Below are 24,106 nucleotides of genomic sequence, written 5' to 3' on the forward strand. Positions count from 1 at the left end.
AGAACGAAGACGATGTGTTGATACCTACCAGAACTGTGATAGGGTGGAGAATTTGCATGGACTACAGAAAACGGAACAAGGCCACTCGAAAGGATCACTTCCCTTTTCTCTTCATTGATCAGATGTTAGATAGACTTGCAGGGAGAGAGTACTATTGTTTTCTAGATGGATACTCTGGTTACAATCAGATTGCAGTTGCTCCAGAGGATCAGCACAAGAGCACTTTCACTTGTCCCTATGGTACTTTTTCATTTCGAAGGATGCCTTTTGGTTTATGTAATGCTCCTGCTACATTTCAGAGATGTATGATGGCTATTTTCACTGACATGGTGGAGCAGTTTCTAGAGGTATTCATGGATGACTTCTCTATTTTTCGGTGATTCATATGATGATTGCTTGAGCAACTTGGCCAAGGTTTTGCAAAGATGTGAAGAAACAAACCTTGTTCTTAATTGGGAAAAATTCCATTTTATGGTTAAGGAAGGTATTGTTTTGGGCCACAAGATATCAAGGCAAGGAATTGAAGTTATTGAGAAGCTCCCTCCTCCTACTTCAGTGAAGCATATTAGAAGCTTTATTGGGCATGCTGGGTTCTATAGGCGATTCATAAAAGATTTATCAAAGGTTTCTTAGCCTCTTTGCAATTTATTGAAGAAAGATGCACCATTCTACTTTGATAAATCATGTTTGAAAGCCTTTGAAGAGTTGAAAGAGAGATTGATTTCAGCACCAATTATTGTAGCGTCGGATTGGGATTTGCCTTTTGAGTTAATGTGTGATGCTAGTGACTATGCAGTGGGAGCTGTTATGGGGTAGCGAAGAAACACGATATTTCACTCCATTTAGTATGCTAGTCGTACTTTGATAGGTGCTCAACTTAATTATACAGTGACAGAAAAAGAACTCTTGGCTATTGTCTTTGCCTTTGACAAGTTTTGGGCTTATTTGGTGGGCACCAAGGTGATAGTATACACAGATCACTCCGCTATAAAGTACTTGATTGAGAAAAAGGATGCCAAGCCTCGTTTAATTAGATGGGTGCTGCTGCTTCAAGAGTTTGATGTGGAAATTCAAGATAGAAAAGGAGTTGAGAATCAAGTGGCGGATCATTTGTCAAGAGTGGACGGTGAAAAAGGATCCAATGTTCTAGTGCCCATCAAAGAGACATTTCCTGATGAGCAATTGTTTGAGGTCAGCCAATCTCATGTTGTTCCTTGGTTTGCAGATCTCGCTAATTACTTGGCTAGTGGAATAATGCCTCCGGAGTTGACAAGCCAACAAAAGAAGAAGTTTTTGCATGATGTGAGGCATCATTTTTGGGAGGAGCCCTATTTGTTCAAGCAATGTGCCAATCAAATGATTAGAAGGTGTGTTCCCGAGCAAGAAATGGAGGACATTTTACGCCATTGCCACTCTTCACCCTATGGTGGGCACTTTGGTGGAAATCGTACCGCATCCAAGGTACTTCAATGTGGTTTCTTTTGGCCTTCATTGTTTAAGGATGCTCATGCTTTTGTGACGAAATGTGATAGATGCCAGAGGGTGGGAAATATTTCTAGAAGGAATGAGATGCCCTTGACTAATATCCTTGATGTTGAACTCTTTGATGTGTGGGGAATAGATTTTATGGGCCCATTTCCCCCATCTTATGGCAATGTGTACATCTTAGTAGTTGTGGACTATGTTTCAAAATGGGTGGAAGCAGCTGCCTATCCCACCAATGACTCTAAAGTGGTCATGAGATTCTTGCACAAGCATGTATTCACTCGTTTTGGCACTCCAAGGGCAATCATAAGTGATGAAGGTACTCATTTGTGAATAAGATGCTAGCGAGATTGTTAGCTAAGTATGATGTTAGGCACAAAATAGCTACTGGTTATCACCCTCAAACATATGGGCAAGCAAAGTTGTCAAATAGAGAGATCAAGGGAATTCTTGAGAAAGTGGTGAACCCGAACCGCAAGGATTGGTCCAAGAGATTAGAGGATGCATTATGGGCCTATAGAACTGCCTTCAAAACACCATTGGGGATGTCACCTTACCGTTTGGTGTTTGGTAAAGCTTGCCACTTGCCGGTAGAGCTGGAGCACCGTGGATATTGAGCCCTTCAAGCACTTAACATGGATTTGAAACTTGCAGGGGAAAAGAGAATGTTCCAGCTGAATGAACTAGAAGAAATGTGCTTGTTTTCCTATGAAAATGCCAAGCTTTACAAGGAGAAAACAAAAATGTGGCATGACAAGCATATCCAACAAAAAGTGTTTGAAGAGGGTCAGCGAGTTTTGCTTTTCAACTCGCGATTGAAGCTCTTTCCAGGCAATCTCAAATCAAGATGGTCGGGTCCGTTCTTGGTGGTTAAGGCTTATCCGCATGGGGCAGTTGACTTGTGTGAAGAAGGGTCTGGAAGAGAGTTCAAGGTTAATGGTCAAAGACTAAAACATTATTGGGGAGGTGAGGTTGAGCGAAATAAGAGCCCAATCTCGTTGGAGGATCCTTGAAGTAATTGTATCAAATTGGGTTGCGACGGTGTTAGGAGCATTGGAACCTGGGGTGTTTGGGATGCTATAGACTGGGCAGCATGAGAGACGTGGGGCGCTAGAGTGAGACTGCTAGGCTGCGGGGCCGAGGACTAGTCAAGCTGGAGAACTGGGGTCACGGTTGTGTGTGGTGCAACTGGTATGTCGTGGGTTCGGGTCTTGGGCGTGGGTTCGTGGGGCTGGGAGGCGGAGATGGGAGATGACGGGGTTGTGATGGGAGCTGGGGGTTCGCGACTGGGAATGGTTGAGGGGTGGTGAGGCACGACCGTGGGGGGGCTGGGTGAGGGAGGCACGGCTGTGGGAGGGCTGGGTATCGAGCAAGAACAAGATGAAAGGGAAAGTAAATTTAGGTTTTTTTCATTTAAGGAAAAGAAACTTTTATTGTTTTTTTGATTTATTTATATATATATTTAACTCTCTGAACCCAACCCACATATTTCAATTTGGAAGCCCCTTTAAACATTGTCCAACATTTTGTATTTCCATGTTAGCTCTATAAATGCCCAGTTGCCCCCACAAATGCGACCGCAATTATTGGACCTCAATTGGGAGGTTGCAGAAAGATTGCCTACTGCTAAACCAATTTTTTTTCCAAATCAGTCTAGCACCCCCCAAACTTCAATTCCACTGCTTCCCATTTTTCCTTTGCTGCACTTACACCTGAAACACAGAAACACTACCCACAGGACCAAGCAAAAATATAAATCAAAATCAAAGCAACTTAAGAAAACTAAAATAAAGAAATTAAAGCTTTTTTTTGTTGTTGCTCATTTGTAGTTGTCTTGTTGTTTTGAGTCGGTCCTTCGTTGTCATATATTTTTTTAGTTGTGTTGTCTTTTGCTTTGTCACAGTGAGGACACTGTGATCTCTATGTTTGGGGGAGTTGGTGTTTATTTTTTGTTTTGTATATATGTGTTGTGTTTTGTAAAAGGAATTTTAGTATTGTAGTAGTGCCTAAATTTTGGGGGATCATTGATGAAGAAAAAAAAAAAAAGGAAATTGCATCTTAGAGCAGATCTTAAGCATGTTTGGATTGGTTTGATTTAGGCATCAATTTGGCAAACCTTGGAATGTGAAAAGTGTGTGATCTTAACATGTGTGCTTGGCTTTATCATGATTCTTAGAAACTCTAAATAATGCTAATTGGTTGTGAGAGTCTAAGATCTTAGAATTGTCTTGTTAATTTTTCCTTGAGGCAAAATCCTAGGAGGCTTAGCAAACTAGAAATGACATAGGCACATTTTGTTGGATCGATTGAGCTTTTCTAGCCTACCCTTGAAATTATTATCCATTGTTGCCCACTTTGAGCTTCTTGGCCTATTCTTTGTTGATTCACCTTTATGCATTTAGCCATATCCCTTCTCATGTTATACTTCTCATATTTTGTTCCCTATCTATCTCTAAACTTAGTTTTTCTTATAAGTTAAGTCTAAGTTTGGGAGTGGGATAAAAGGGATGTATTTATATATTTCATATCAAAGAAACAAAAAAGAAAAACAAAACAAAACAAAAGGAAAAAAAAGAAAAAGAAAAGGTGTTTGTTTTATTTAGTTGTTTCATTATTTTTTGTGGTAAAATATATATATATATATATGTCCTAGTTATTTGAGTAAAGAAAAGAAAAAATGAAAAAAAAAAAAGAGAGAAAAATCTAAAAAAAAAAAAGTAAATATTCATTGTATTGGACATATATATAGTGTAAAAAAAATATTTATATATATATGTACATTGAAATAAATGAAAGGGAGAGTGGGGTGAACTTGTATGAAAAAGAAAGAGAAGAGGGTAGATCATTTGTACTACAAGGTTCTAAAGCAAACTAAGTTTGGAGGTTTTTGAGCCTAGAAATTCCCAAATTTCCATACCCTTAACCTAGCCTCATTACAACCTTGAAAAGACCTATCGATCTAGAATGCTAAGCTATTCTACATTAGTGGAGAGGAGTTAGCAAGTCAACATATGAGACAAGGAGTAGGCTTGAAGACCAACTTTTAGTGTGATTTAGGGAATCGAAGAGGATTGAGAAGAGCTTTGTGCACACGCGTTGGGTCAAACACTTGGAACATGACTTGGTTGTCTTATTAATGTTTGAAAAAGGTTGGTTCATGCATGCTCAAGAGGTAAAAATCAGCTCATTTTAATTAAATTTATGAGATCATTACCCCATAATTTAGGCATTATACTTCAAGAAATGATTCCTTTTCAATTTGTGGTTGTAAGTTTTGCTTTGTTGTCTTTGTGAGTGCCTTTTGTGTTGTATTTTTTTATTTACTTTGTTTTTGTTTTGTTGAGACATCACTCGAGGACGAGCAATGGTTTAAGTTTGGGGGTGTGATAACTCTACAACATAGAGTTATCTTAGTCACTTTTAGGCTTATAATTCAATGAGATTAGAGTGATATTTTTTCTTTTTGTTTATTTTGTGTTTAATTTCACTTTATTTGTGTTTGTGTTAGTTTTGATAAGTTTAGTGTTTGATATTTATGAAAGGATTAGAAATGTCTCATTAATAGGTGAAAAATTATCTTGTGAATAGAAGTTTTGAAAAGGCTCACTTTGGTTTTTAGTTTCTTTTGTTGAGCAGGAAAACTCAAAAATGCGACCGCATTTATTTTAACCGCATTTCCTGGAGCTTTGCATGGATGACGTGGCTGCTCACTTAAGTGACTGCTGAAGTGGCGTTTTTTGAGGAAGACAACTGGAATTCATTAATCTACATCACCTTTGGGTCCCATAACAAGGGGTGCACGTGAGGAGCAAGGATTTTTCTGAATTGGGAAGGAAACCCTAAGGAGGCAAAGGAGATATTACATATATTTTTCTCTTTCCCCTTTTCATCAGCCACTACCATTTTGAAGAAAGAAACCAGCATCCACCACCATTTGGGAGACCAGATTTTGAGCTTCAAGGAGGAGGAAAGAAAGTGCAAGGAAGAAGGAGAAGAAGAGACAATTTCATTTGACTCTTAGCGTTTGAATTTTATTTTTCTATACTCTTAATCTCTGTATTTGAATTCCTTTAATTGATTCTCATGAAACCCATGGCTGAAATTATTATAATTGTTCTCTTGAATTTTTGTATGAACTAAACTTTTGTAGTTAGAGATGCTAATGAACTCTAATATGTAATTTTGGGTGTGTGGGTAATTTTAATGTTAAAGTTGTTTTGAGGTTTTGTTCAATCAATGAGTATTATTATTTATACTTGCTCTATGTTGGGCCAACTTGAGTAGGTAATTAAATTGGTATTGATGCTGGAAAGATTAATATTAATGGATATAAAAATTGATTGATGCATGTTCTTAACTTTTATGTTTTAGAAATTGTGTTTATAGAGGAATATATAATCACCTTGCATGATTTTATAGGTTTGTGCTCAAATTGATATTCTTAACATTGGTTGGGCATAGGAATATGTTAATTAATGTAAGAATTGAACCTTAATTTCTTAGGAAAAAGAATTGAGACAAGTAGAAGACCTAGTCAACATTACCCAGAATTGCGACTGCATTGTTACCCGCATCTGTGCCCAGAATTGCATATTAGAGGGATTTGGTAGCTCTAACTTCCCATCATCGCTTGATTAATCAATTGCTTACTATTTTAGCTTGGTTTTGGTTGTTTAGTTTACTTATTTATATTTTGTTTTTAATTTTAGTTCAATCAAACGCTATTGCTTATTTTTATTCCAAATTGTTTGGTTTTGATCTTTACAACATTTTGCTTAAACAATCCCTGAGGAGACGATATTAATATACTTACTATTATATTACTTGCATGCGATTGTGTACACTTGCACATTAAATATCATAATAAAATATCGCAACAAATAACCACAGTCACTTTGCAATTAGCGGATCGTTCTATGGCACACCCAGAAGGAAAAATTGAAGATGTACTTGTGCAAGTTGATAAATTCATTTTTCTGGCTGATTTCATCATCCTTGATTATGAAGCGGATAGAGATGTTCCTATTATCTTGGGTAGGCCATTTCTAGCTACCGGGAGGACCTTTATTGATGTACAAAAAGGGGAGCTTACTATGATGGTGAATGACTAACAAGTGACTTTCAACGTGTTCAATGCTATGAAGTTTCCGGATGAGGTTGAGGAATGCTCTAGGCTAAGTGTAATTGAGTCTACTGTCCCTGAAAAATTCCATAAGGAAGCTTGTAAAGATGGAGTGGGGGTGAGGTCACTTGAAGAGCTTGAAAACTTAAGTGAAGAGGAAGAAAGCCAAGTTACATGGGCGGAGTCAAAGCAACCCTTTGCTAGATTTAGGAGGCCTTTTGAGTCATTGAAGTTGTCGGAAGGGAATTTTAAGCCTCCTAAGCCTTCTATTCAAGAGCCACCAAAATTAGAGTTGAAGCCTTTGCCTAGCCACTTGAAGTATGCTTATTTGAGAGATAATGAGACCTTGTCCGTGATTATTTCAGCCATGTTAGGAGCTGAAAAAGAGAGTTTGTTGCTTGTTGTTTTGAAGAAATACACAAGGGCCATTGGTTGGACTATGACAGATATCAAGGGGATAAGTCCCTCATTTTGTATGCATAAAATTATGTTGGAGGATTGCTGTAATAATTCTGTTGAGCAACAGCGAAGGCTTAATCCTATCATGAAGGAAGTGGTTAGAAAAGAGATAATCAAGTGGCTTGATTATGGAATTGTTTACCCAATTTCAGATAGTTCTTGGGTCAGCCCAATTCAGTGTGTTCATAAAAAAGGTGGAGTCACAGTGGTGGCTAATGAAAATAATGAGTTGATTCCCACAAGACAAGTGACGGGGTGGCATGTTTGTATGGACTATCGGAAGTTGAATAAGGCTACTCGTAAAGACCACTTCCTGCTGCCATTCATTGACCAAATGCTTGATCGGTTGGCGGGAAAGGAGTTTTATTGTTTCCTTGATGAGTATTCAGGCTATAATCAGATTTCCATCGCGCCATAAGACCAAGAGAATACTAGCTTTACTTGTCTTTATGGCACCTTTGCCTTTAGAAGGATGCCTTTTGGGCTGTGCAATACCCCTGCCACTTTCCAACGTTGTATGATGGAAATATTTTCAGATATGGTGGAGAAGTCTCTTGAAGTCTTCATGGATGATTTGTCAGTATTTGGGGAGTCTTTTGACACTTGTTTGGCTAACTTGGAGCAAGTCTTGGCTAGATGTGAAGAAACAAACTTGGTACTCAATTGGGAAAAATGCCATTTCATGGTTCAAGAAGGCATTGTGTTGGGTCATAGAATTTCTAACAAGGGCATAGAAGTGGATAGAGCAAAGCTGGAAGTCATTCAAAAATTACCACCACCTACAACAGTCAAGGGGATTAGAAGCTTTTTGGGGCATGGGGGCTTCTATATGAGGTTTATAAAAGATTTTTCAAAGATTTCTAAGCCCCTTTGTTCCTTACTTGAGCAAAATCGAGCATTTGAGTTCACAAAGGAATGTCAAGAAGCATTTGTGACTTTAAAAAGGGATCTTATCACCTCAACCATCATTGTAGCTCCGGATTGGTCTCTCCCCTTTGAATTGATGTGCGATGCTAGTGATTTTGCTGTGGGTGTTGTACTTGGGCAGCGAAAAGAGAAGGTTTTTCATTCCATTTACTATGCAAGCAAGACATTAGCCGATGCCCAAATGAAATATAATACCACCGAGAAAGAGCTTTTGGCGGTGGTGTTTGCTTTTGACAAGTTTAGAGCTTATCTTGTGGGGACTAAAGTGGTGGTTTATACAGACCATTCAACGATCAAGTATCTAATTGCCAAGAAGGATGCTAAGCCACGACTTATTCGATGGGTGTTGCTTCTTCAAGAATTTGACTTGGAAATTCAGGATAGAAAAGGAACGGAGAACCAAGTAGCTGACCATTTATCTAAACATGAAGCTGGAAGTGAAAAGCAAAATGAAGGGCCTATTAAAGAGACATTTCCCGATGAGCAATTTTTGGTTGTGAACCAAACCACTACTCCATGGTACGCTGATTTTGTCAACTATTTGGTGAGTGGTTTGCAGCCACCTGATTTGAATAGGTAGCAACTCAATAAGTTCTTTCATGATGTGAGATTCTATTATTGGGATGAGCCCTATTTGTACAAACAATGTTCAGATCGAATCATGAGGCGTTGTGTGCCTGAGGATGAAGTTTCTAGCATATTAGAGCATTTTCATTCAGCTCCTTATGGTGGACATTTTGGTGGGCAAAGGACAGCCGCTAAGGTTTTTCAATCGGGGTACTATTGGCCTTCTATCTTCAAGGATGCTAATGAATTTGCTAAGAGATGTGACCGCTGCCAGCGTGTTGGAAATATTTCAGCAAGGAGTGAAATGCCTTTGAATAGCATCCTTGAAGTGGAATTGTTCGATTGAGGAATCGACTTCATGGGGCCATTTCCACCATCATTTGGAAATTTGTATATCTTGGTGGCTGTTGACTATGTCTCTAAGTGGGTTGAAGCAGTGGCAAGTCCTACTAATGATTCCAAGGTGGTCATGAAGTTCCTACATAAGCATGTGTTCACCCGCTTTGGCACTCCAAGGGCGCTTATAAGTGATGAAGGCACCCACTTTGTGAACAAGATTTTGGCAGCTTTGTTAGCAAAATATAGTGTGAAGCACAAGATTGCCACCGCCTACCACCCCCAAACCAATGGTCAAGCATAAATATCCAATAGGGAGATTAAAGGAATCCTAAACAAAGTGGTGAATCCCAGTAGAAAGGATTGGTCTCAGCGATTGGATGATGCTTTTTGGGCCTATCGAACGACTTTCAAAACCCCTTTGGGCATGTCACCGTATCGTTTGGTTTTTGGGAAAGCTTTCCATTTGCCTATTGAGTTGGAGCATAAGGCATATTGGGCCACTAAGAAATTGAATATGGATCTCCAAGCTGCTGGAGAAGCTCGAAATTTACAGTTAAATGAGTTGGAAGAGATGAGGTTGTTCTCCTATGAAAATGCTAAGTTGTACAAGGAGAAAACTAAGAGGTGGCGTGATCAAAAAATTCAAGCTCTGGTCTTTGAGAAGGGGCAGAAAGTATTGCTCTTCAACTCGCACTTCAAGTTATTTCCTGGCAAGTTAAAGTCCCGCTGGTCTGGCCCATTCACAGTGGTGCAAGTTTACCCCTTTGGAGCAGTTGAAGTTCAAGAAGATCAATCCAGAAGGGAGTTTATAGTGAATGGGCACCGGCTGAAGCATTATTGGGGGAGGTGAGGTCGACCACGAGAAGACCTCCATCACTTTGGAGGATCCTTAAGGCTGTGGTTGTTTTGGGTTGTCAAGTGATTCAGGCACTAATTTAAAGACAACCCAAAAAGAAGCAAGTGTAAAATATTAGTGTCTATAAAAGAAAAAGAGAAAAACATAAAGAAAAGAAAAAATATATATATACATATGAGTGTTTTTAATTATTTTTATTTTTACTTTTTGTAATTTTAATTCCATTTTATTGTGATGTTTTGGAGTGGTTTTATGTGTATTTTGGTGTTTCAGGTGTTAAGAAAGCAAGAAACAGGGTGTTTTGGAAGCGATTTTGGAGTCTGATGGTTTTGCAAGATTTTTGCTTCAGCAAAATGGCCGCAAATATTTCCGAAAAAAAATGGAGAGTTACGTCAAATTTGGGTTGCTGAAGCGAATCTTGGGCAAAATGTTAGCAATCTGGGCAGAGAAAAAATCATGGGTTGTGGTTTCATTCAAAGGCATATATATAATACTATATATATACAAAAAAAATTACTATATTTAATATTATTTATATATATTTTATTACATATATATATATATGTTAATATTTAACTATATAAATATATGCATATTAAGAAATATGTATTTAAAAAAAAAATCGTATATACTATAAACTATACGAAATCTATATATATTTAAGTAAAATTTTTATTATATATTTATAAAATATATATATCCGTATATACCAAAATACCCTAATACCCCATTATCATATTCTCCACTTCCCATACCTCTCTGCCCAGTACACTGACCTTTACCACCAAGCTGAGAAGCACGCCGAACCCAAGCGCCATCTCGCCACATTCAGGCGCCCAGCCTCTCGATCCACGATCTCAACACTCGTGTAACGACCCAACTTATTCTAGACTTTGGACCATTAATAAACTACTATACACAGACACTAATCTTAATAAAACATACATATGAAATAATCATAACTATATTTAAAAACTGTAAAGTAAAGGTTTAAAATACATAAAAATTCATAAGTAGGATATGGGATCCCATCGTTTAAAAATAAAATAGAACATAACTTAAATCTTAAAATTTTTACAACTCAGATGCGGAAAAATACATAGAAAATATGATTGAAAGACTTAAACAACTTCATCCTTGAATCGTTCGCGCAGTCCACCGATTCCATTCTCCCTCAATACACATTCCCAAGCTGCCAAGAACCTTCCCGCTGCCATAACTATTTTCCTGCACATATAAAACATAAAGGAATGAGCCTAATGCCCAGCAAGGAAAATCTACTCCAAACATGAAACATAATCATACACATAAACTATGAATATATATCATATACTATAACACATATATCATAAATCTAACCCATGTTCATGGTAACTATTGGGGTATGCTAACTAAGCAACTATAAGCCTCAAACTACAATGAGGTTTGCTAGTTAAGCAACTATAAGCCCCAAAAACATAAAAGTGTTGGGGTTTGCTATATAACAATTATAAGCCCAAAACATAAAAATGTTAGGGTTTGCTATATAACAACTATAAGCCCCAAAACATGCATATATCATAACACATAAAATCATACTATAACACTTTTATATAAACATAGCACATATCACATAAGAGCTATCCTATTTTCCTTACCAAAATACTGGGATGATGAGAACAAGGTCGGGATTTTGGAACACTCCTAAAAACCATTAATAGAGAGGTGAGTATTCTAAAAGAAAAGAGATGAAAAGAATGAACTAAACCATCGGGAAGATACTTGCCAACAAGAACCTCAAGTTCAAAGAACTTTAGATGCCTTTGAAATTGCTATGACTGAACTACACCTTGAAACCGAAATACAAACTATGAACCTTACTTCCCAAGTGTTTGATAAGCTTATAATGATAAAGCTTATAACCCCAACCCGAGTGTTTAACACTCTAAAGTAATCCTAGCAGCTTGTAGGCTCTGAACTCAGCTTGAAGAATGAAGAAATGGCTAGGTACTAGGTCCTATTTATAGAGTTCAAGAATGAAAAGATCTTCATTTAGCTTGAATAAAATAATGGCTTTTTAATTGAAAAACATTTGAATAATCGTTCAGCAGAGGCTGAAGACTCAGTCAAAAAGATTCTAGACTTATCAAGAGGTTAAGGATTAAAATGAGCTCAGTTTCAAAATTATTAAAAAATTATGCACTGCAGCCGATATATCACCCATGCTAGGTGATATATCACCTGGACTGATATTCCCGAGGCTCGTCAAAGTTTTCGTGCAAAGTTACGTGTTTTTCGTATCCCCGTGTGGCGATATATCGCCCCCTAGAGCTGTGATATATCGGCATACGTTGAAATATTATACATGTAATTACACTTTTTCAGCCTAATTTGAATTGATTAAATAGCCTTGACTAAGTCCTTTAACAATTTCAAAACTGCTGGCAGACTCTAGGATTTTCAAATATTACTCTTAATAAACTTATTCCTCAAAAATACTTAATTTCTCATTAAACATACACATGATAAGTGTGAATATCTTATTGGGTCTATCTAAACCTTATAGTATAATAATTATCATCTTCATAATCATTCATATTAATCAAACCTTAGGTTATAATCAATATTCTTAAACTATAGGTTAAACTTATAAAATCTACAATTGTTGCTACGAGTGTCCAACTGAGTCCCGGCTTAAACCAAAATCCACAATAATAAACATACTGCAACTACTACTAGCTATTACTACTATCTAACTAGCTAAGTAAAGTTCTTGGACTCTAAAACTCGGCATCCTAGGCATCTCTAAGCCAAAGCCCCCACCAAAACACTCGGCAACTCAGGCGCATCCGAGTCCCTATGCACTCCCAGTCCGAGCCTAGGTGGTTCCAAGTGAACCCAACACCCCAGAACCAAGCGCGGCTCTATTTGTGCGCCTCCCTGACCAGTGAGTCAGCTCTGTGCCCTCTTACCCTTCGCAAGCCTTCTCCAGGTGCACCCAGGCAGCTTAGGCATCCGACTGCACCCACACTCTCGGCACCTAGGCACCAAGCTCCTCACGAGCCATAATTTAGGGTACTAATTCTTTGTTCTGTTATACTCTTGTGAATATTGCTGGGCATTGGACTTCTCTGCTAGTGTTTTCTTTTGGGGGTCAGCTATTGGATTATTGGTTGATAGTGTTTATTGTACTGCTATGCTGCTGTGTTGCTCTGTACCACTCTCTTTACTGATAAGCAGGATATTGGCTTGTTTGGGTGCTCCTTTTGTTGTGTGGTAGCCTTGTGATTTAGTTGCTGCCTTTTTGCCCAAAATGACCACTAAAACACGAGCCCAGCGAAAGAAATTTAAACCAGCCCCTACCCCACCACCAACCAAAACCAAATCCAAAGCAAGCACTGCCCCATCACCAAGCCCGTAACTAAGACAACACCCACTATACAAAAATCTAAAAGGCCAGCAAGAATCCCAGGAACTCCATGCGCATCATCAAGAAATCTCCATCTGCAACTAGCTGCGCCTTACCCAAGCACCGAGTGACCCAGTTGCGCTTCCCATGAGCAAAGCCTGCATATTCGTTGAATGAGCATTTCTGAACTCTAGTCCCCAATTTGATTTTGATTATGTTTGTTTCTTTGTATTCTCTGTTTTAGGTGTAGTTCTTACTCATTAGCAATTTTTTGTGTTGTGTTATACTTTGGTCTCAAGTGTTGATAATGAATTTTATGTTTTGTGTATTAGGCGCTCTGTGTTGTACTTAGTTATGTTTCTTTGGTGATTTTTGTGTAGTGAGCAACGAAATTTGAGTCATTTGCCTTTTGTTTCTAGGAAGATACTTTGTTAGTATAGTTATCTTTGTTCTGTTTTTAGTTTTTCATTGTCTTGTTGTGTGTCGTTCTTTTGAGGATATTCTTTGCTTTTGTTAGTGTGTAACTAGGGGGCTCAATGATGACTTCTATAATCAATCTAAGTTGCAGGTGAATGTCTTTCTTTCTTGAGTTTTCAACTAAATTCTTTGGATGTGAATGTTGCTAGCCATTGATTGATGAAAATGTTTCTCTTTTTAGTATGTGCATAGCTTGATTAAGCATTTTTGACACCCGAGAAAGAGCTAGTTTCTTGTGAGAGCCTAAGTTTTTAGAATTACTTAGTGATTTTCCTTGAAGCGAAATCCTAGACAACACCACATCGATGGCATGATTTAGGCCATCCTTGGACCGCTTAACCCTTTGAAGCCTACCTTGTATGCATTTTTTATCCTTAGTCACCCCATTGAGCTTAAGTGTCACTTTTCTTTCTTAGCCAATCATTAGCCTACCTTTACATATATATAATCATCTCTTTTCACCACACCCTTTTAGCACCTTGTTCTTTATAGGATTTATTTGTTATGCATTTTGGGGGGTTTTTTGAGTTGAGTGGATGAGAGAAAATTGGGTGAGCGTTTTCCTTCTCTTCTTTTGCTTTTTTTCAACATTAGGGAAAATGTTGATTTTAAGTTTGGGGGGGGAGAGTGTGTTCTCAATTTTCTTGTTCTCTTGCCATCTAGTTGTTAATCTTTATATATATATATATAAATATAGAAAATTCAAAAAAAAAAAATCAAGAGTACACTCCCTTGCATCAAATCATCTAAAAAAAGAGAAAAAGAAAAAAATCAGAAAAGAAAAAGAAAGCAAAAAAAAAAAGTATGTATGTTTGTAAATAAGTTTGGGAGTGTACTTTTCAAATAAAGGAAAAGTTGTTGTAGTTTTTTCTTTGTATGTTAGTAATAAAGGCTAATGGCAAGATTGATATTGTGTTGTGGGGTTGTCTTTGGGGGAAATTAATGTATGCATTTATGTATTTAGGTCCTAGAAAAATTGAGGTGTTTTAGGGTGATTTGAACCAAAATTTATCTCTCTTATCCTTCCTTCACCCTAGCCTATCATTCCAAGCTTGATAAAGTCATATTGATCTTTGGTGTGGTGTTTGTCTACATTAGTGGAGAGGGAATCGCTAAGTAACTTATGGAGACATTATTTAAGCTTGAGGACCAAGGTCTAGCTTGATTTTTGGTGATTGAAATTGTTTAGTAAAAGCTATGCATGCACTAAAGGGTGAAACACTTGATTCATATTTTTGGCAGCAGCATTCATGCTTGAAGAATTTGGTTTAAAGCTTGTGAAAGATTGAAATTCAGCTTCTCTTTTTCAAAATAAAATTTCTTGAGAGCCTTCCCCTTTTTAGTTTGTCCATTGTTGTGGTGTCTTGTCTTTTTGTTTCCTTGTCTTTTGTTGTTGTTTAGTTTGTGCCTTTTGTGTCTTGTGTTAGTTGTGTTTTGTTTTTAGAGTCATCACTCGAGTATGAGTAATGTCGTAAGTTTGGGGGTGTGATAACTCTTGAATAAAGAGTTATTTCATGTGCTTTTGAACTTATAATTGTGAAAAAATCATGGGTGATGTTAGTTTATTTTTAGCTTTTGTAGCTAACTTTGGTGTTTTTATTATCTTAGCTGAGTTTAATTATTATTTTTTTAGTTTTTAATAGCTAGTGGGTTAAAGATAATAATTTCATAGATAAATATTTGCACAAAGGAATGACCTAACATGTGAAACTATTTTGATGAAATTATGTTGTTGATGGCTAAATTATCAGGTTTGTTGCAGCAAAATTGAAGCATTTTGATCAAGCAGATTTTGACCACATGGAACATGTGGCTGTCAATGGGTAAGCTGACATTTTGGCTGAGGTGGAAAGGGCAGAAAGAATTAGTCAGCATATTGGAGAAAAGGACAAAGGAAGAAGGAGGACTTCATGTTTTGTGGAGAAAAATGGGCAAAATGGTACTTTTGGGAAAAAGAGGAGAAAAACATAATATACACAAAATAGGGTTTCAGCCGTAAGGAAGGAGGCAACAACCATTTTTGGAAAAGAAAACCAAAAAAAGAAAGGAGAAAAACTCAGAATATCAACAAGAAAGAAGGAGGACAAACAAAGAAATCTCAAGCATCATTTTGGATTTGTTCTTTCTTCTTTTCCTAAACTTTATTTTATTAATTTCTGAGTTGGATTCTAAATCTGAATATTATGGGCTGTTTTGATTGTGAATTAATGTTTATGAACTCAGCCATAAACTAATTTTTAGGTGGCTTGAATTGTTGATGAACCCTATGTTATAGTCTATTAATTTCTTGCACTTTATTTTAGTAAAATCTCCTTTGTTCATTCAAGTGTGCTTATATTAATTGCTTGTTGTTGTTTGGCCAGCAATGGCAAGTTATTTAATTATGTTTAATGCTGGAAATATTAAATGTAATGGGAAGAACTTGGATGACACAAGTCATAATATAGGTTAGGTTATGTTAGTAAGTAGCATAGGGATATGTTATTTGCCTTGTGTAACTTTTGAGAATTAAACTTTGATTTGCATCCTTAAATGTAATTTTGCATAGGAATATGTTTAATTAGGTAGAAAAATTAATGTCATAAAATTTGGGAAAGTTTTATGAGTGTTTAAATGAATTCTTGTTAACCTGGGAGTTTTGCTAGAATATTGCTCAGCAATCTGTCCGCAATTTGTTCAGGATGAATAATATAGGGAAATTCAATAATTCAAGTCCATTTTGCAATCCATATATTTCTCTCAATTTTCTTGTTCAGTTCAGTTTTTAATTTCAGTATTTCAATTTTTTTTAATATTTTGTTTAGCCTATAAATAACCCACTTGATTTTTAATTTCTTAAAATTGTTTAGTAATTATTTTGCTTATTTTTTCTAATTTGCAATCCCTGTGGAGATGATTTACTTATCATTATATTACTTGTGTAATTGCGTGCACTTGCGTATTTAAAATCAAATATTAAATTTATCACAACACTCGGTATCCGGAATTGTTTGGTAAGTAAATTTCGGGGACAAAATTCTTTGTAGTAGGGGGAGAATTGTAGAGTCCCAGAATGTTTACTTAGTTAGCTAGCTAGTAGTAGTTGTAGTATTTTAAATTTCGTGGATTTTGGTTCAAACCGGGACTTAGTTGGAAACTCCTAGGGATAGTTATGTATTTTATAAGTTTAACCTATAGTTTAAGAATATTAATTATAACATAAGGTTTGATTAATATTCCTGGTTATAAATATGATATTTATTATAACCTAAGGTTTAGATAGAGCCAATAAGAATATGACACTTGTCATAAGCATGATTATTAAGGAATTATTATTTTAATGATAAAATAAGGGAATATAAGACTTAGTCTTCACCAGAAACTGTTAGTGTCGTAGTTTGACCCAGTCAAAGTAGTTATCCAACCTGAATTATGCTGAAAAGTGCAATTACGTGTTTAAAATAATCATGTATGCCGATATATCACAGCATTAGAGCCGATAAATCGCCTGATGATGAATATGGAAAACACGTTGACGTTGCACGATCGTACGAACGGAGAGTCGGGACTAGAGGGCAGCCGATATATCGCCACATAGGGGCGATATATCGCCTATATCAATCATTTTTTTAATTATTTTTTTAATTTTTAAAAACCAACTTTGACTCCTTAAACCTACCTCTGATAGTTTTGACCAAGTATTCAGCCTCTGATTGACGAATATTCAATTATCTTCAATTAAAATCATTATTTTATTCAAATCAAAATGGGGTTAGTTGCACTCCTTACCTCTATAAATAGGACCTAGTACCGAGCCCTTTCACTTCCTCTTCAACTGTGATCAGACTCCAAGGTGCTAGTGAGACCATAAGAGTGATAAACACTTGGGTTGCGAAAAAGCTTTACCATTCTTAAGCTTTATCAAACACTTGGGAAGTGAGGATTAGAGTGTTTCGATATTGGAGTTAGGCCAATCCTTAAGGTCAGCAAAGGTACCCTTATTCTTAAGTTCAATTCTGTTTGATTCCTTAGTTTCTTTAGTTTTCATTCAGGTTCTAACTTTTGTTATGGTTTTGTGGTTAGGTTTTCAAGTTCTTTGAACTTAAGGTGTCTTTTCAGTAAGTTTTCTCTTGGTAGTTTAGTTCTATTCTTTTCATCTCCTTCCTTTAGAAATACTCATTATTCTTATTATTGGTTTAGGAGTGTTCCACGTCTTGCATTTGTTCTCATATCCCAGTTTTGGTAAGGAAAATATGATAGATCTTGTATGTATGTTTGTATGATATGTTATGTTTATGTATAATATGTTATGATAAGTTTATGTTTTAATATGTTATGTTACGATTCACCCCACCTCAAATATTAGACAGGGGACCTAGATGGGTTATCATACACTACATGTGATCTAATGGCCATTATTAGTATAGTCCTATATGGTATACGTTTTTATAGTCATATGTTTATAGTATATGTTATGATATGTTTATAGTATCTATTTATGATATAATTTTATGTATATGATTTATGTTGTTAGTAGTTTTTCCTTGCTGGGCATTAGGCTCACTCCTTTTCTTTCAGTGTGATGCAGGAAAATAGATGCAAAGGCTGAAGGATTCTTGGAAGAATGGTGTGTGTATGGAGGTGAAAGGAGTGGATGGGCTGCGTATCGATTCAAGGACAACGTTTTTTTGTTTAGTCTCTTTAAAGTACGTTTTTATGTATTTTTCCGCATTTAGCTTTGTAAACAATTTTATTTAAAGTTATGTTTTATTTTAAAACAATAAGCTAATTTATGTATTACAAATATTATTTTTTTAAAGTTTTCAATAAAGTTATGAATTTTCTTATGTATGTTTCTTCAAAGTTGTAGTTATGTATAGTAGGTTTAATGACCTAAGTCTCATAGATAGTTGGGTTGTTACATAAACCAATTATGCCCTCCCGACACACTAATCAAAGCCCTAAGCCTTATTAGCAATTTTGGGTCGTTACTATTAGAGAATATATATTTATACTCAATGGAAACATGAAAAAACCAAAATACAACTCTATGCAAAAAATACAATAGACAAGGTAATTGATTAAATAAACATTACAAATTAATTGCTCAAAATACAAGTAAATATAAAGAGGTAGAAGAAGAAGATTACAAACTCAAAACAATAATAATACAAGTAAATAATAGAAGAAAAGATCAATGATAAAAAAAACAAACTCTCACACAAATAAAGTGTAGAGTAGTGGAGATTATCAACTTGAACAAGGTTCAAAACGTTTGTCCAAATGCTTATTTCCCCCTATCCTCTAAGCACTAAGGGATCTCTCTAGGAAATAGCTCTCTGGAATCATCAAGCCTCTATGGTGTATTTTCCAGCCAAATGCTTTTTGGATGGAAAATGGTGTTTCTTACAAGTGAGCATTAGGCTCCTATTTATAGAGTTTTGAGACACCCTTTGAATTTCAAATTCCACCAACCCCCATGGCTGTTACCAATGATTAATTGGATGTTTATGGAATTAAAATAGAGATTTGGGAGTTACTTGGCTGTTGGAAACGTTCAAAATTGGATAAAACCGAAGTTGGAAAATGCTGTCAGCCGCTCAGGCCGCGGCCTGAAAAACACAAGCCGTGGCCCAAGGTATGTTTTTTGCCTATTTTTACCTCTTGGGCCGCGGCCTGAAAAACATAGACAGCGGCCCAAGTCGTTTTTTCAGCAACCAATTTTCTAAATTTTCCAAAACGTTCCAAATTCATTCCCACTTGATTTTGTAACTTCCATACACATTATGGGAGTTAAAATCACATCTTTAACAGTCATATTTCACATGTAGCTTCAATAAATTCAAATCAAAATGTGTAATATCAAATCTACACATTATTGGGTAATATTTGGGAGTTACAAGTTTGTAACTCCAAAATATGTCACATTTGGGAACATACATGTGTCCAATTTTGTGACTCTCAATAATATGTTACAAGGTTTGACAAATCACATTATGTCACATTATTTAATCTAACATTATATTATTTAAAATAATATAACATTCCCCCACTTAGATTAAATAATCACTTTTTCTAACACTTACTTAATCAATCAAAACATTATATTAAAATATAATATTATCCCACTTGATCAAATAATGACTTTCTATAGAAACTTTCGCATTGGTGCATAAAGTAAAATGTCTTTCGACTTAAATTTTACCTTAGTGTAATTATCACAAAGTTTGTTGAAATTTTGGATGCTATTTCTAAGACCTTGGACCATTAGATCTACTATACATAGCTACTATTTTGGGAAAGATACATAAGAAATAATATAACTAACTTTATTAAATCTCGAAATATTGTATCAAATACATAATAATAGAAAATATGGCATGGGTACCCATTGTTTAAAAGAAAAACATAAACTTTAATTCAATTGTTTTAAAAAACTAAATGCGGAAAAACATGACCTAAAAGACTAGAAATAAATAACTTCATCCTTGATCGACACGCAGTCCACACATTCCATCCATCCTCAACACACAAGCCAAGCTACCAAGAATCCTTCCGCCTTCCAGATTCATTTTCCTGCATCACACTACAAAATAAAGGAATGAGCCTAATGCCCAGCAAGGAAAACCTACTAAAAACATACATCATATATCATAAGCATAAAACTACATCATAAACATAAACTATAAAAACATATATCATATATCATAAGCATACACTATAAAACATATGGCTATAAAAACATATACCATATATCATAAGCATACACTATAAAACATATGGCTATAAAAACATATACCATATAGGACTATAATATTAATGGTCATTAACTCATTAATATGACATGCGATAAACCATCTAGGTCCCCTGTCAAATATCTGAGGTAGGTTAGATCACATGGTAGTATATGATAACCCATCTAGGTCCCCTGTCTAATATCTGAGGTACGGTAAACCATAACTCTAAACCATGAAAATGATAAACTAATCTTGGGGCTTGCTATCTAAGCAAGTCATATGCCCAAGCGACTAAAAACATAATCTTGTGGCTTGTTATCTAAACAAGTCATATGCCCAAGGACTACAAAACATATCATACATATACATATTATAGCATAAACTTATCATAACATATAAGCATAACATATCATACAAACATACAAGATCTATCCTATTTTCCTTACCAAAACTAAGATAATTGAGAATAAATGTGGGACTTGGAACACTCCTAAAACCAACAATAGAATGGTGAGCTTTTCTAAAGAGTAAAGAATAAATATGGAAACTAAACCTTCAAGATGAAACTTACCAAGAAAGATCTTTAAGTTTCAAGAGCCTAATCAAAAACCAATATCAAAAGTTAGGATCTGAATAAAAGGACTAAAGAAAACTAAAGAGTTTAAAGGATTGAACTTAAAGAATAAGAGTACCTTAATTGACCTTATGGATTGGTCTAACTCCAATACCAAAATACACTAAACCTCACTTTCCAAGTATTTTATAAAGCTTAAGAATGGCAAAGCTTTTATCCCAACCCAAGTGTTTATCACTTTATGGTCTCACTAGCACCTTGGAGGTTCTGAACACAGCTTGAAGAGTGAGAGGAAGGGCTGGGTACTAGGTCCTATTTATAGAGTTTGAGGAGTGAAATTATCCTATTAAAAAAATACTTAAATCCTTAAATAAACATGATTATGACAAGTGTCATGCTCTTAGTGATTCTGGATGGTTCTAGAGTTTCTAGATCTTTCTTCTATTAAAAAAAATACTTAATTTTATTCTAACTATAATCCAAATTTAAATTTAAATAAAATAGAATCCTAACTTCTAACTTCCTAAATCTCGTAACTCTAAACTCACCTATAGTAAAATCAACATACCTGGAGCTATAGAACATCGACTTAGACCATCTTTATACCGTTAGAAAGCTAATTCAATTATCTACAACTTTCTAGAAATACTATTTTTCGAAATTCATAACATAACTAGGTCAAAAATAGGTCGGAAGTTACAATACCCTAAAAGTTACGGAAAATCTATTTAATTATCTAAATTACAACCTAATCCACAAATAAACAAGATTGTGACAAATGCCATGCTCCTAATGGTCTTGGAAGATTCTAGAGCTTTCTTGAACTTTCTTTTATTTAAACTATAATTAAATCCTTAAATAAACATGCACACGACAAGTGTCATGATCTTATTAATTTTATCTAAACCTTATAGTATAATAAATAGCACACCTAGGACCAGCAATATTAATCAAACCTTATGTTATAATTAATATTCTTAAACTATAGGTTAAACTTATAAAATTTATAACTATTGCTATGAGTTTCCAACTAAGTCTCGACTTGAACCAAAATCCACAGTAATGAACATACAATAACTAATACTAGATATTTCTACAACTACTAATACTACTAACTAACTAGCTAAGTAAATTCTGGAACTCTACAATTCTCCCCTGCTACAAAGAATTTCGTCCCCGAAATTTACTTATCAAACAATTCCAGATACCGGGCTAACATATCCTCCTCCAACTCCCACGTTGTCACTTGTTCAGAACTATTACTCCATAGGACCTTGACTATCAGAAAACTCTTAGACCGTAATTCCTTCATTCCTCTATCTAGGATGTTAACCGGTCGTTCCTCGTAACTCAAGTATTTCTGGAGTGCTATCATATCGTACTTGAGGACGTGAGATGGGTCTGACACATATCTACGCAGCATCGAGATGTGGAACACATTATGGATATCTGCTAGAGCTGGCGGTAGGGCTAATCTATATGCAACTACTCCCACTTTGTCCAATATCTCAAAAGGACCTATAAACCGGGGACTAAGCTTACCTTTTTTTTTCCAAACTGCTTTACATCCTTTCATAGGAGATATTCTTAAGAAGACTTGATCTCCGACTTTGAATTCCACATCACGTCGCTTAGCATCCGCATAACTTTTCTAACAGCTTTGAGCAACGAGCATACACTTTCTAATCAGCGCTACTACATCCTGAGCTCCTCTAACAGCTTCAGGTCCAAGTAGTTACCTTTCTCCTACCTTGTCCTAATGCAACGAAGATTGACCCTTCTTCCATAAAGTAGCTTATAGGGTGCCATCCTGATTGTTGACTGGTAACTATTGTTGTAGGAGAATTCTATCAGCGGCAAATACATTCTCCAAGATCCCAATGTAAACACCGATCCTCTATCGAATACTATTGTCTTAGAGATTCTATGCAGTCATACTATTTCTTGGACTTAAACGTTTGAGTATTGATCTGTTGTGTACGAAGTCTTAACAGACAGGAAATGAACTAACTTGGTTAATCTATCTATTACTATCCAAGCCGAATCATGCTGCTTACTTGTTCGTGGCAAACCCATCGCGAAATCTATGGCTATATCATCCCATTTCCATTTTGGAATGCTAAGTGGTTGCAATAAGCCTGCAGGCCGCTGATGTTTTGCTTTTACTTGCTAGCATACTAAGCATTTAGACACATACTCCGCTACATCTTTCTTCATTCCTGACCACAAATATAACGCTTTAAGGTCGTGAGTCATCTTGGTTGACCCTGGGTGAACGGAGTGTGGGGTATTGTGCGCTTCTTCTAAAACCTTCACCTTAATCCCTTGATCATTTGGCACGCATACCCGATCCTTATATCTTAATAACCCCTAACTAGATATTGGGAAATTTGTGGCCTTCCTTTCTCTAACTGCATCCATATGTGTTACTAATGTGTCATCATGTCCTTGCCCAATCCATATATCTTCTAATAGGCATGATTGGATGGACAAGTTAGTCAAGTTACCAATGACTACTTCTATTCTTGCAATGATCAGTTGTGGCGACTTTTCTATTCCAGCTAATGATGCTAGACTTCCATAATTCTTCCTACTTAGCGCATCAGCAACTACGTTTGCCTTGAGGCGTAGGCTATCACCTTATCATTCTGCATCAGCACACAACCCAATCCTTGCTTCTACGCATCGCAATAGACTACAAACTTATCATCGGGTGTCATAAAGTACTGGTGTTGAGCATATCCTTAAGCAACTGGAAACTCTCTTCACACTTATCAGTTCAGTTGAACCTTTGCTGTTTCCGGGTTAGGTTGGTAAACGGAGTGGCTATCTTAGAAAAGCCTTCTACGAACCTCCAATAATAACCTGCTAGTCCCAGAAAACTTCTTACCTTAGATGCATTCTTTGGTCTTGGCCAATCCTTTACAGCCTCTACCTTAGATGGGTCTACTGCAATCCCGTCCTTGGATACTATGTGGCCGAGAAATGCTACTTGTGAAAGCCAAAATTCGCACTTCTTGAACTTGGCGTAAAGCTGATGCTCCTTTAGTTGCAGCAAGATCAACCTTAAATGTTTCTCATGCTCGACTTTATCCTTTGAGTACACGAAGATATCGCCAATGAATACTATGACGAATTTATCCAAGTAGTCCTTAAAGACCCTATTCATTAAATCCACAAATGCGGCTGGAGCGTT

General features: G+C 36.1%; 2 protein-coding genes across 2 annotated transcripts; both read left to right on the top strand.

Annotated features, from left to right (window-relative positions):
* Window positions 1-2,120: 2,120 nt before the first annotated feature.
* Window positions 2,121-2,498, top strand: LOC133785082 (uncharacterized). The gene has a single exon (XM_062224342.1). It carries the CDS (start codon window positions 2,121-2,123, stop codon window positions 2,496-2,498), a length of 378 nt encoding a protein of 125 aa, XP_062080326.1.
* Window positions 2,499-9,323: 6,825 nt separating this feature from the next.
* LOC133785083 (uncharacterized) lies at window positions 9,324-15,447 on the top strand. Its single transcript, XM_062224343.1, has 2 exons — window positions 9,324-9,745; window positions 15,372-15,447. The coding sequence occupies exons 1-2, from the start codon at window positions 9,324-9,326 to the stop codon at window positions 15,445-15,447; spliced, it is 498 nt and encodes a 165-aa protein (XP_062080327.1).
* The last annotated feature ends 8,659 nt before the right edge of the window (window positions 15,448-24,106 follow it).

This window comes from Humulus lupulus, chromosome 6 (assembly GCF_963169125.1).
Source record: "Humulus lupulus chromosome 6, drHumLupu1.1, whole genome shotgun sequence".
In the NCBI taxonomy this organism is placed as follows: domain Eukaryota; kingdom Viridiplantae; phylum Streptophyta; class Magnoliopsida; order Rosales; family Cannabaceae; genus Humulus; species Humulus lupulus.

Excerpts from the sequence above, each read along its gene's own strand:
- LOC133785082 (XM_062224342.1), top strand. The coding sequence starts at position 2,121 with ATGGATTTGAAACTTGCAGGGGAAAAGAGAATGTTCCAGCTGAATGAA.
- LOC133785083 (XM_062224343.1), top strand. The coding sequence starts at position 9,324 with ATGTCACCGTATCGTTTGGTTTTTGGGAAAGCTTTCCATTTGCCTATT. Across the intron at positions 9,746-15,371 it reads CTGAAGCATTATTGGGGGAG|GTTTGTTGCAGCAAAATTGA; the intron begins GTGAGGTCGACC and ends CTAAATTATCAG.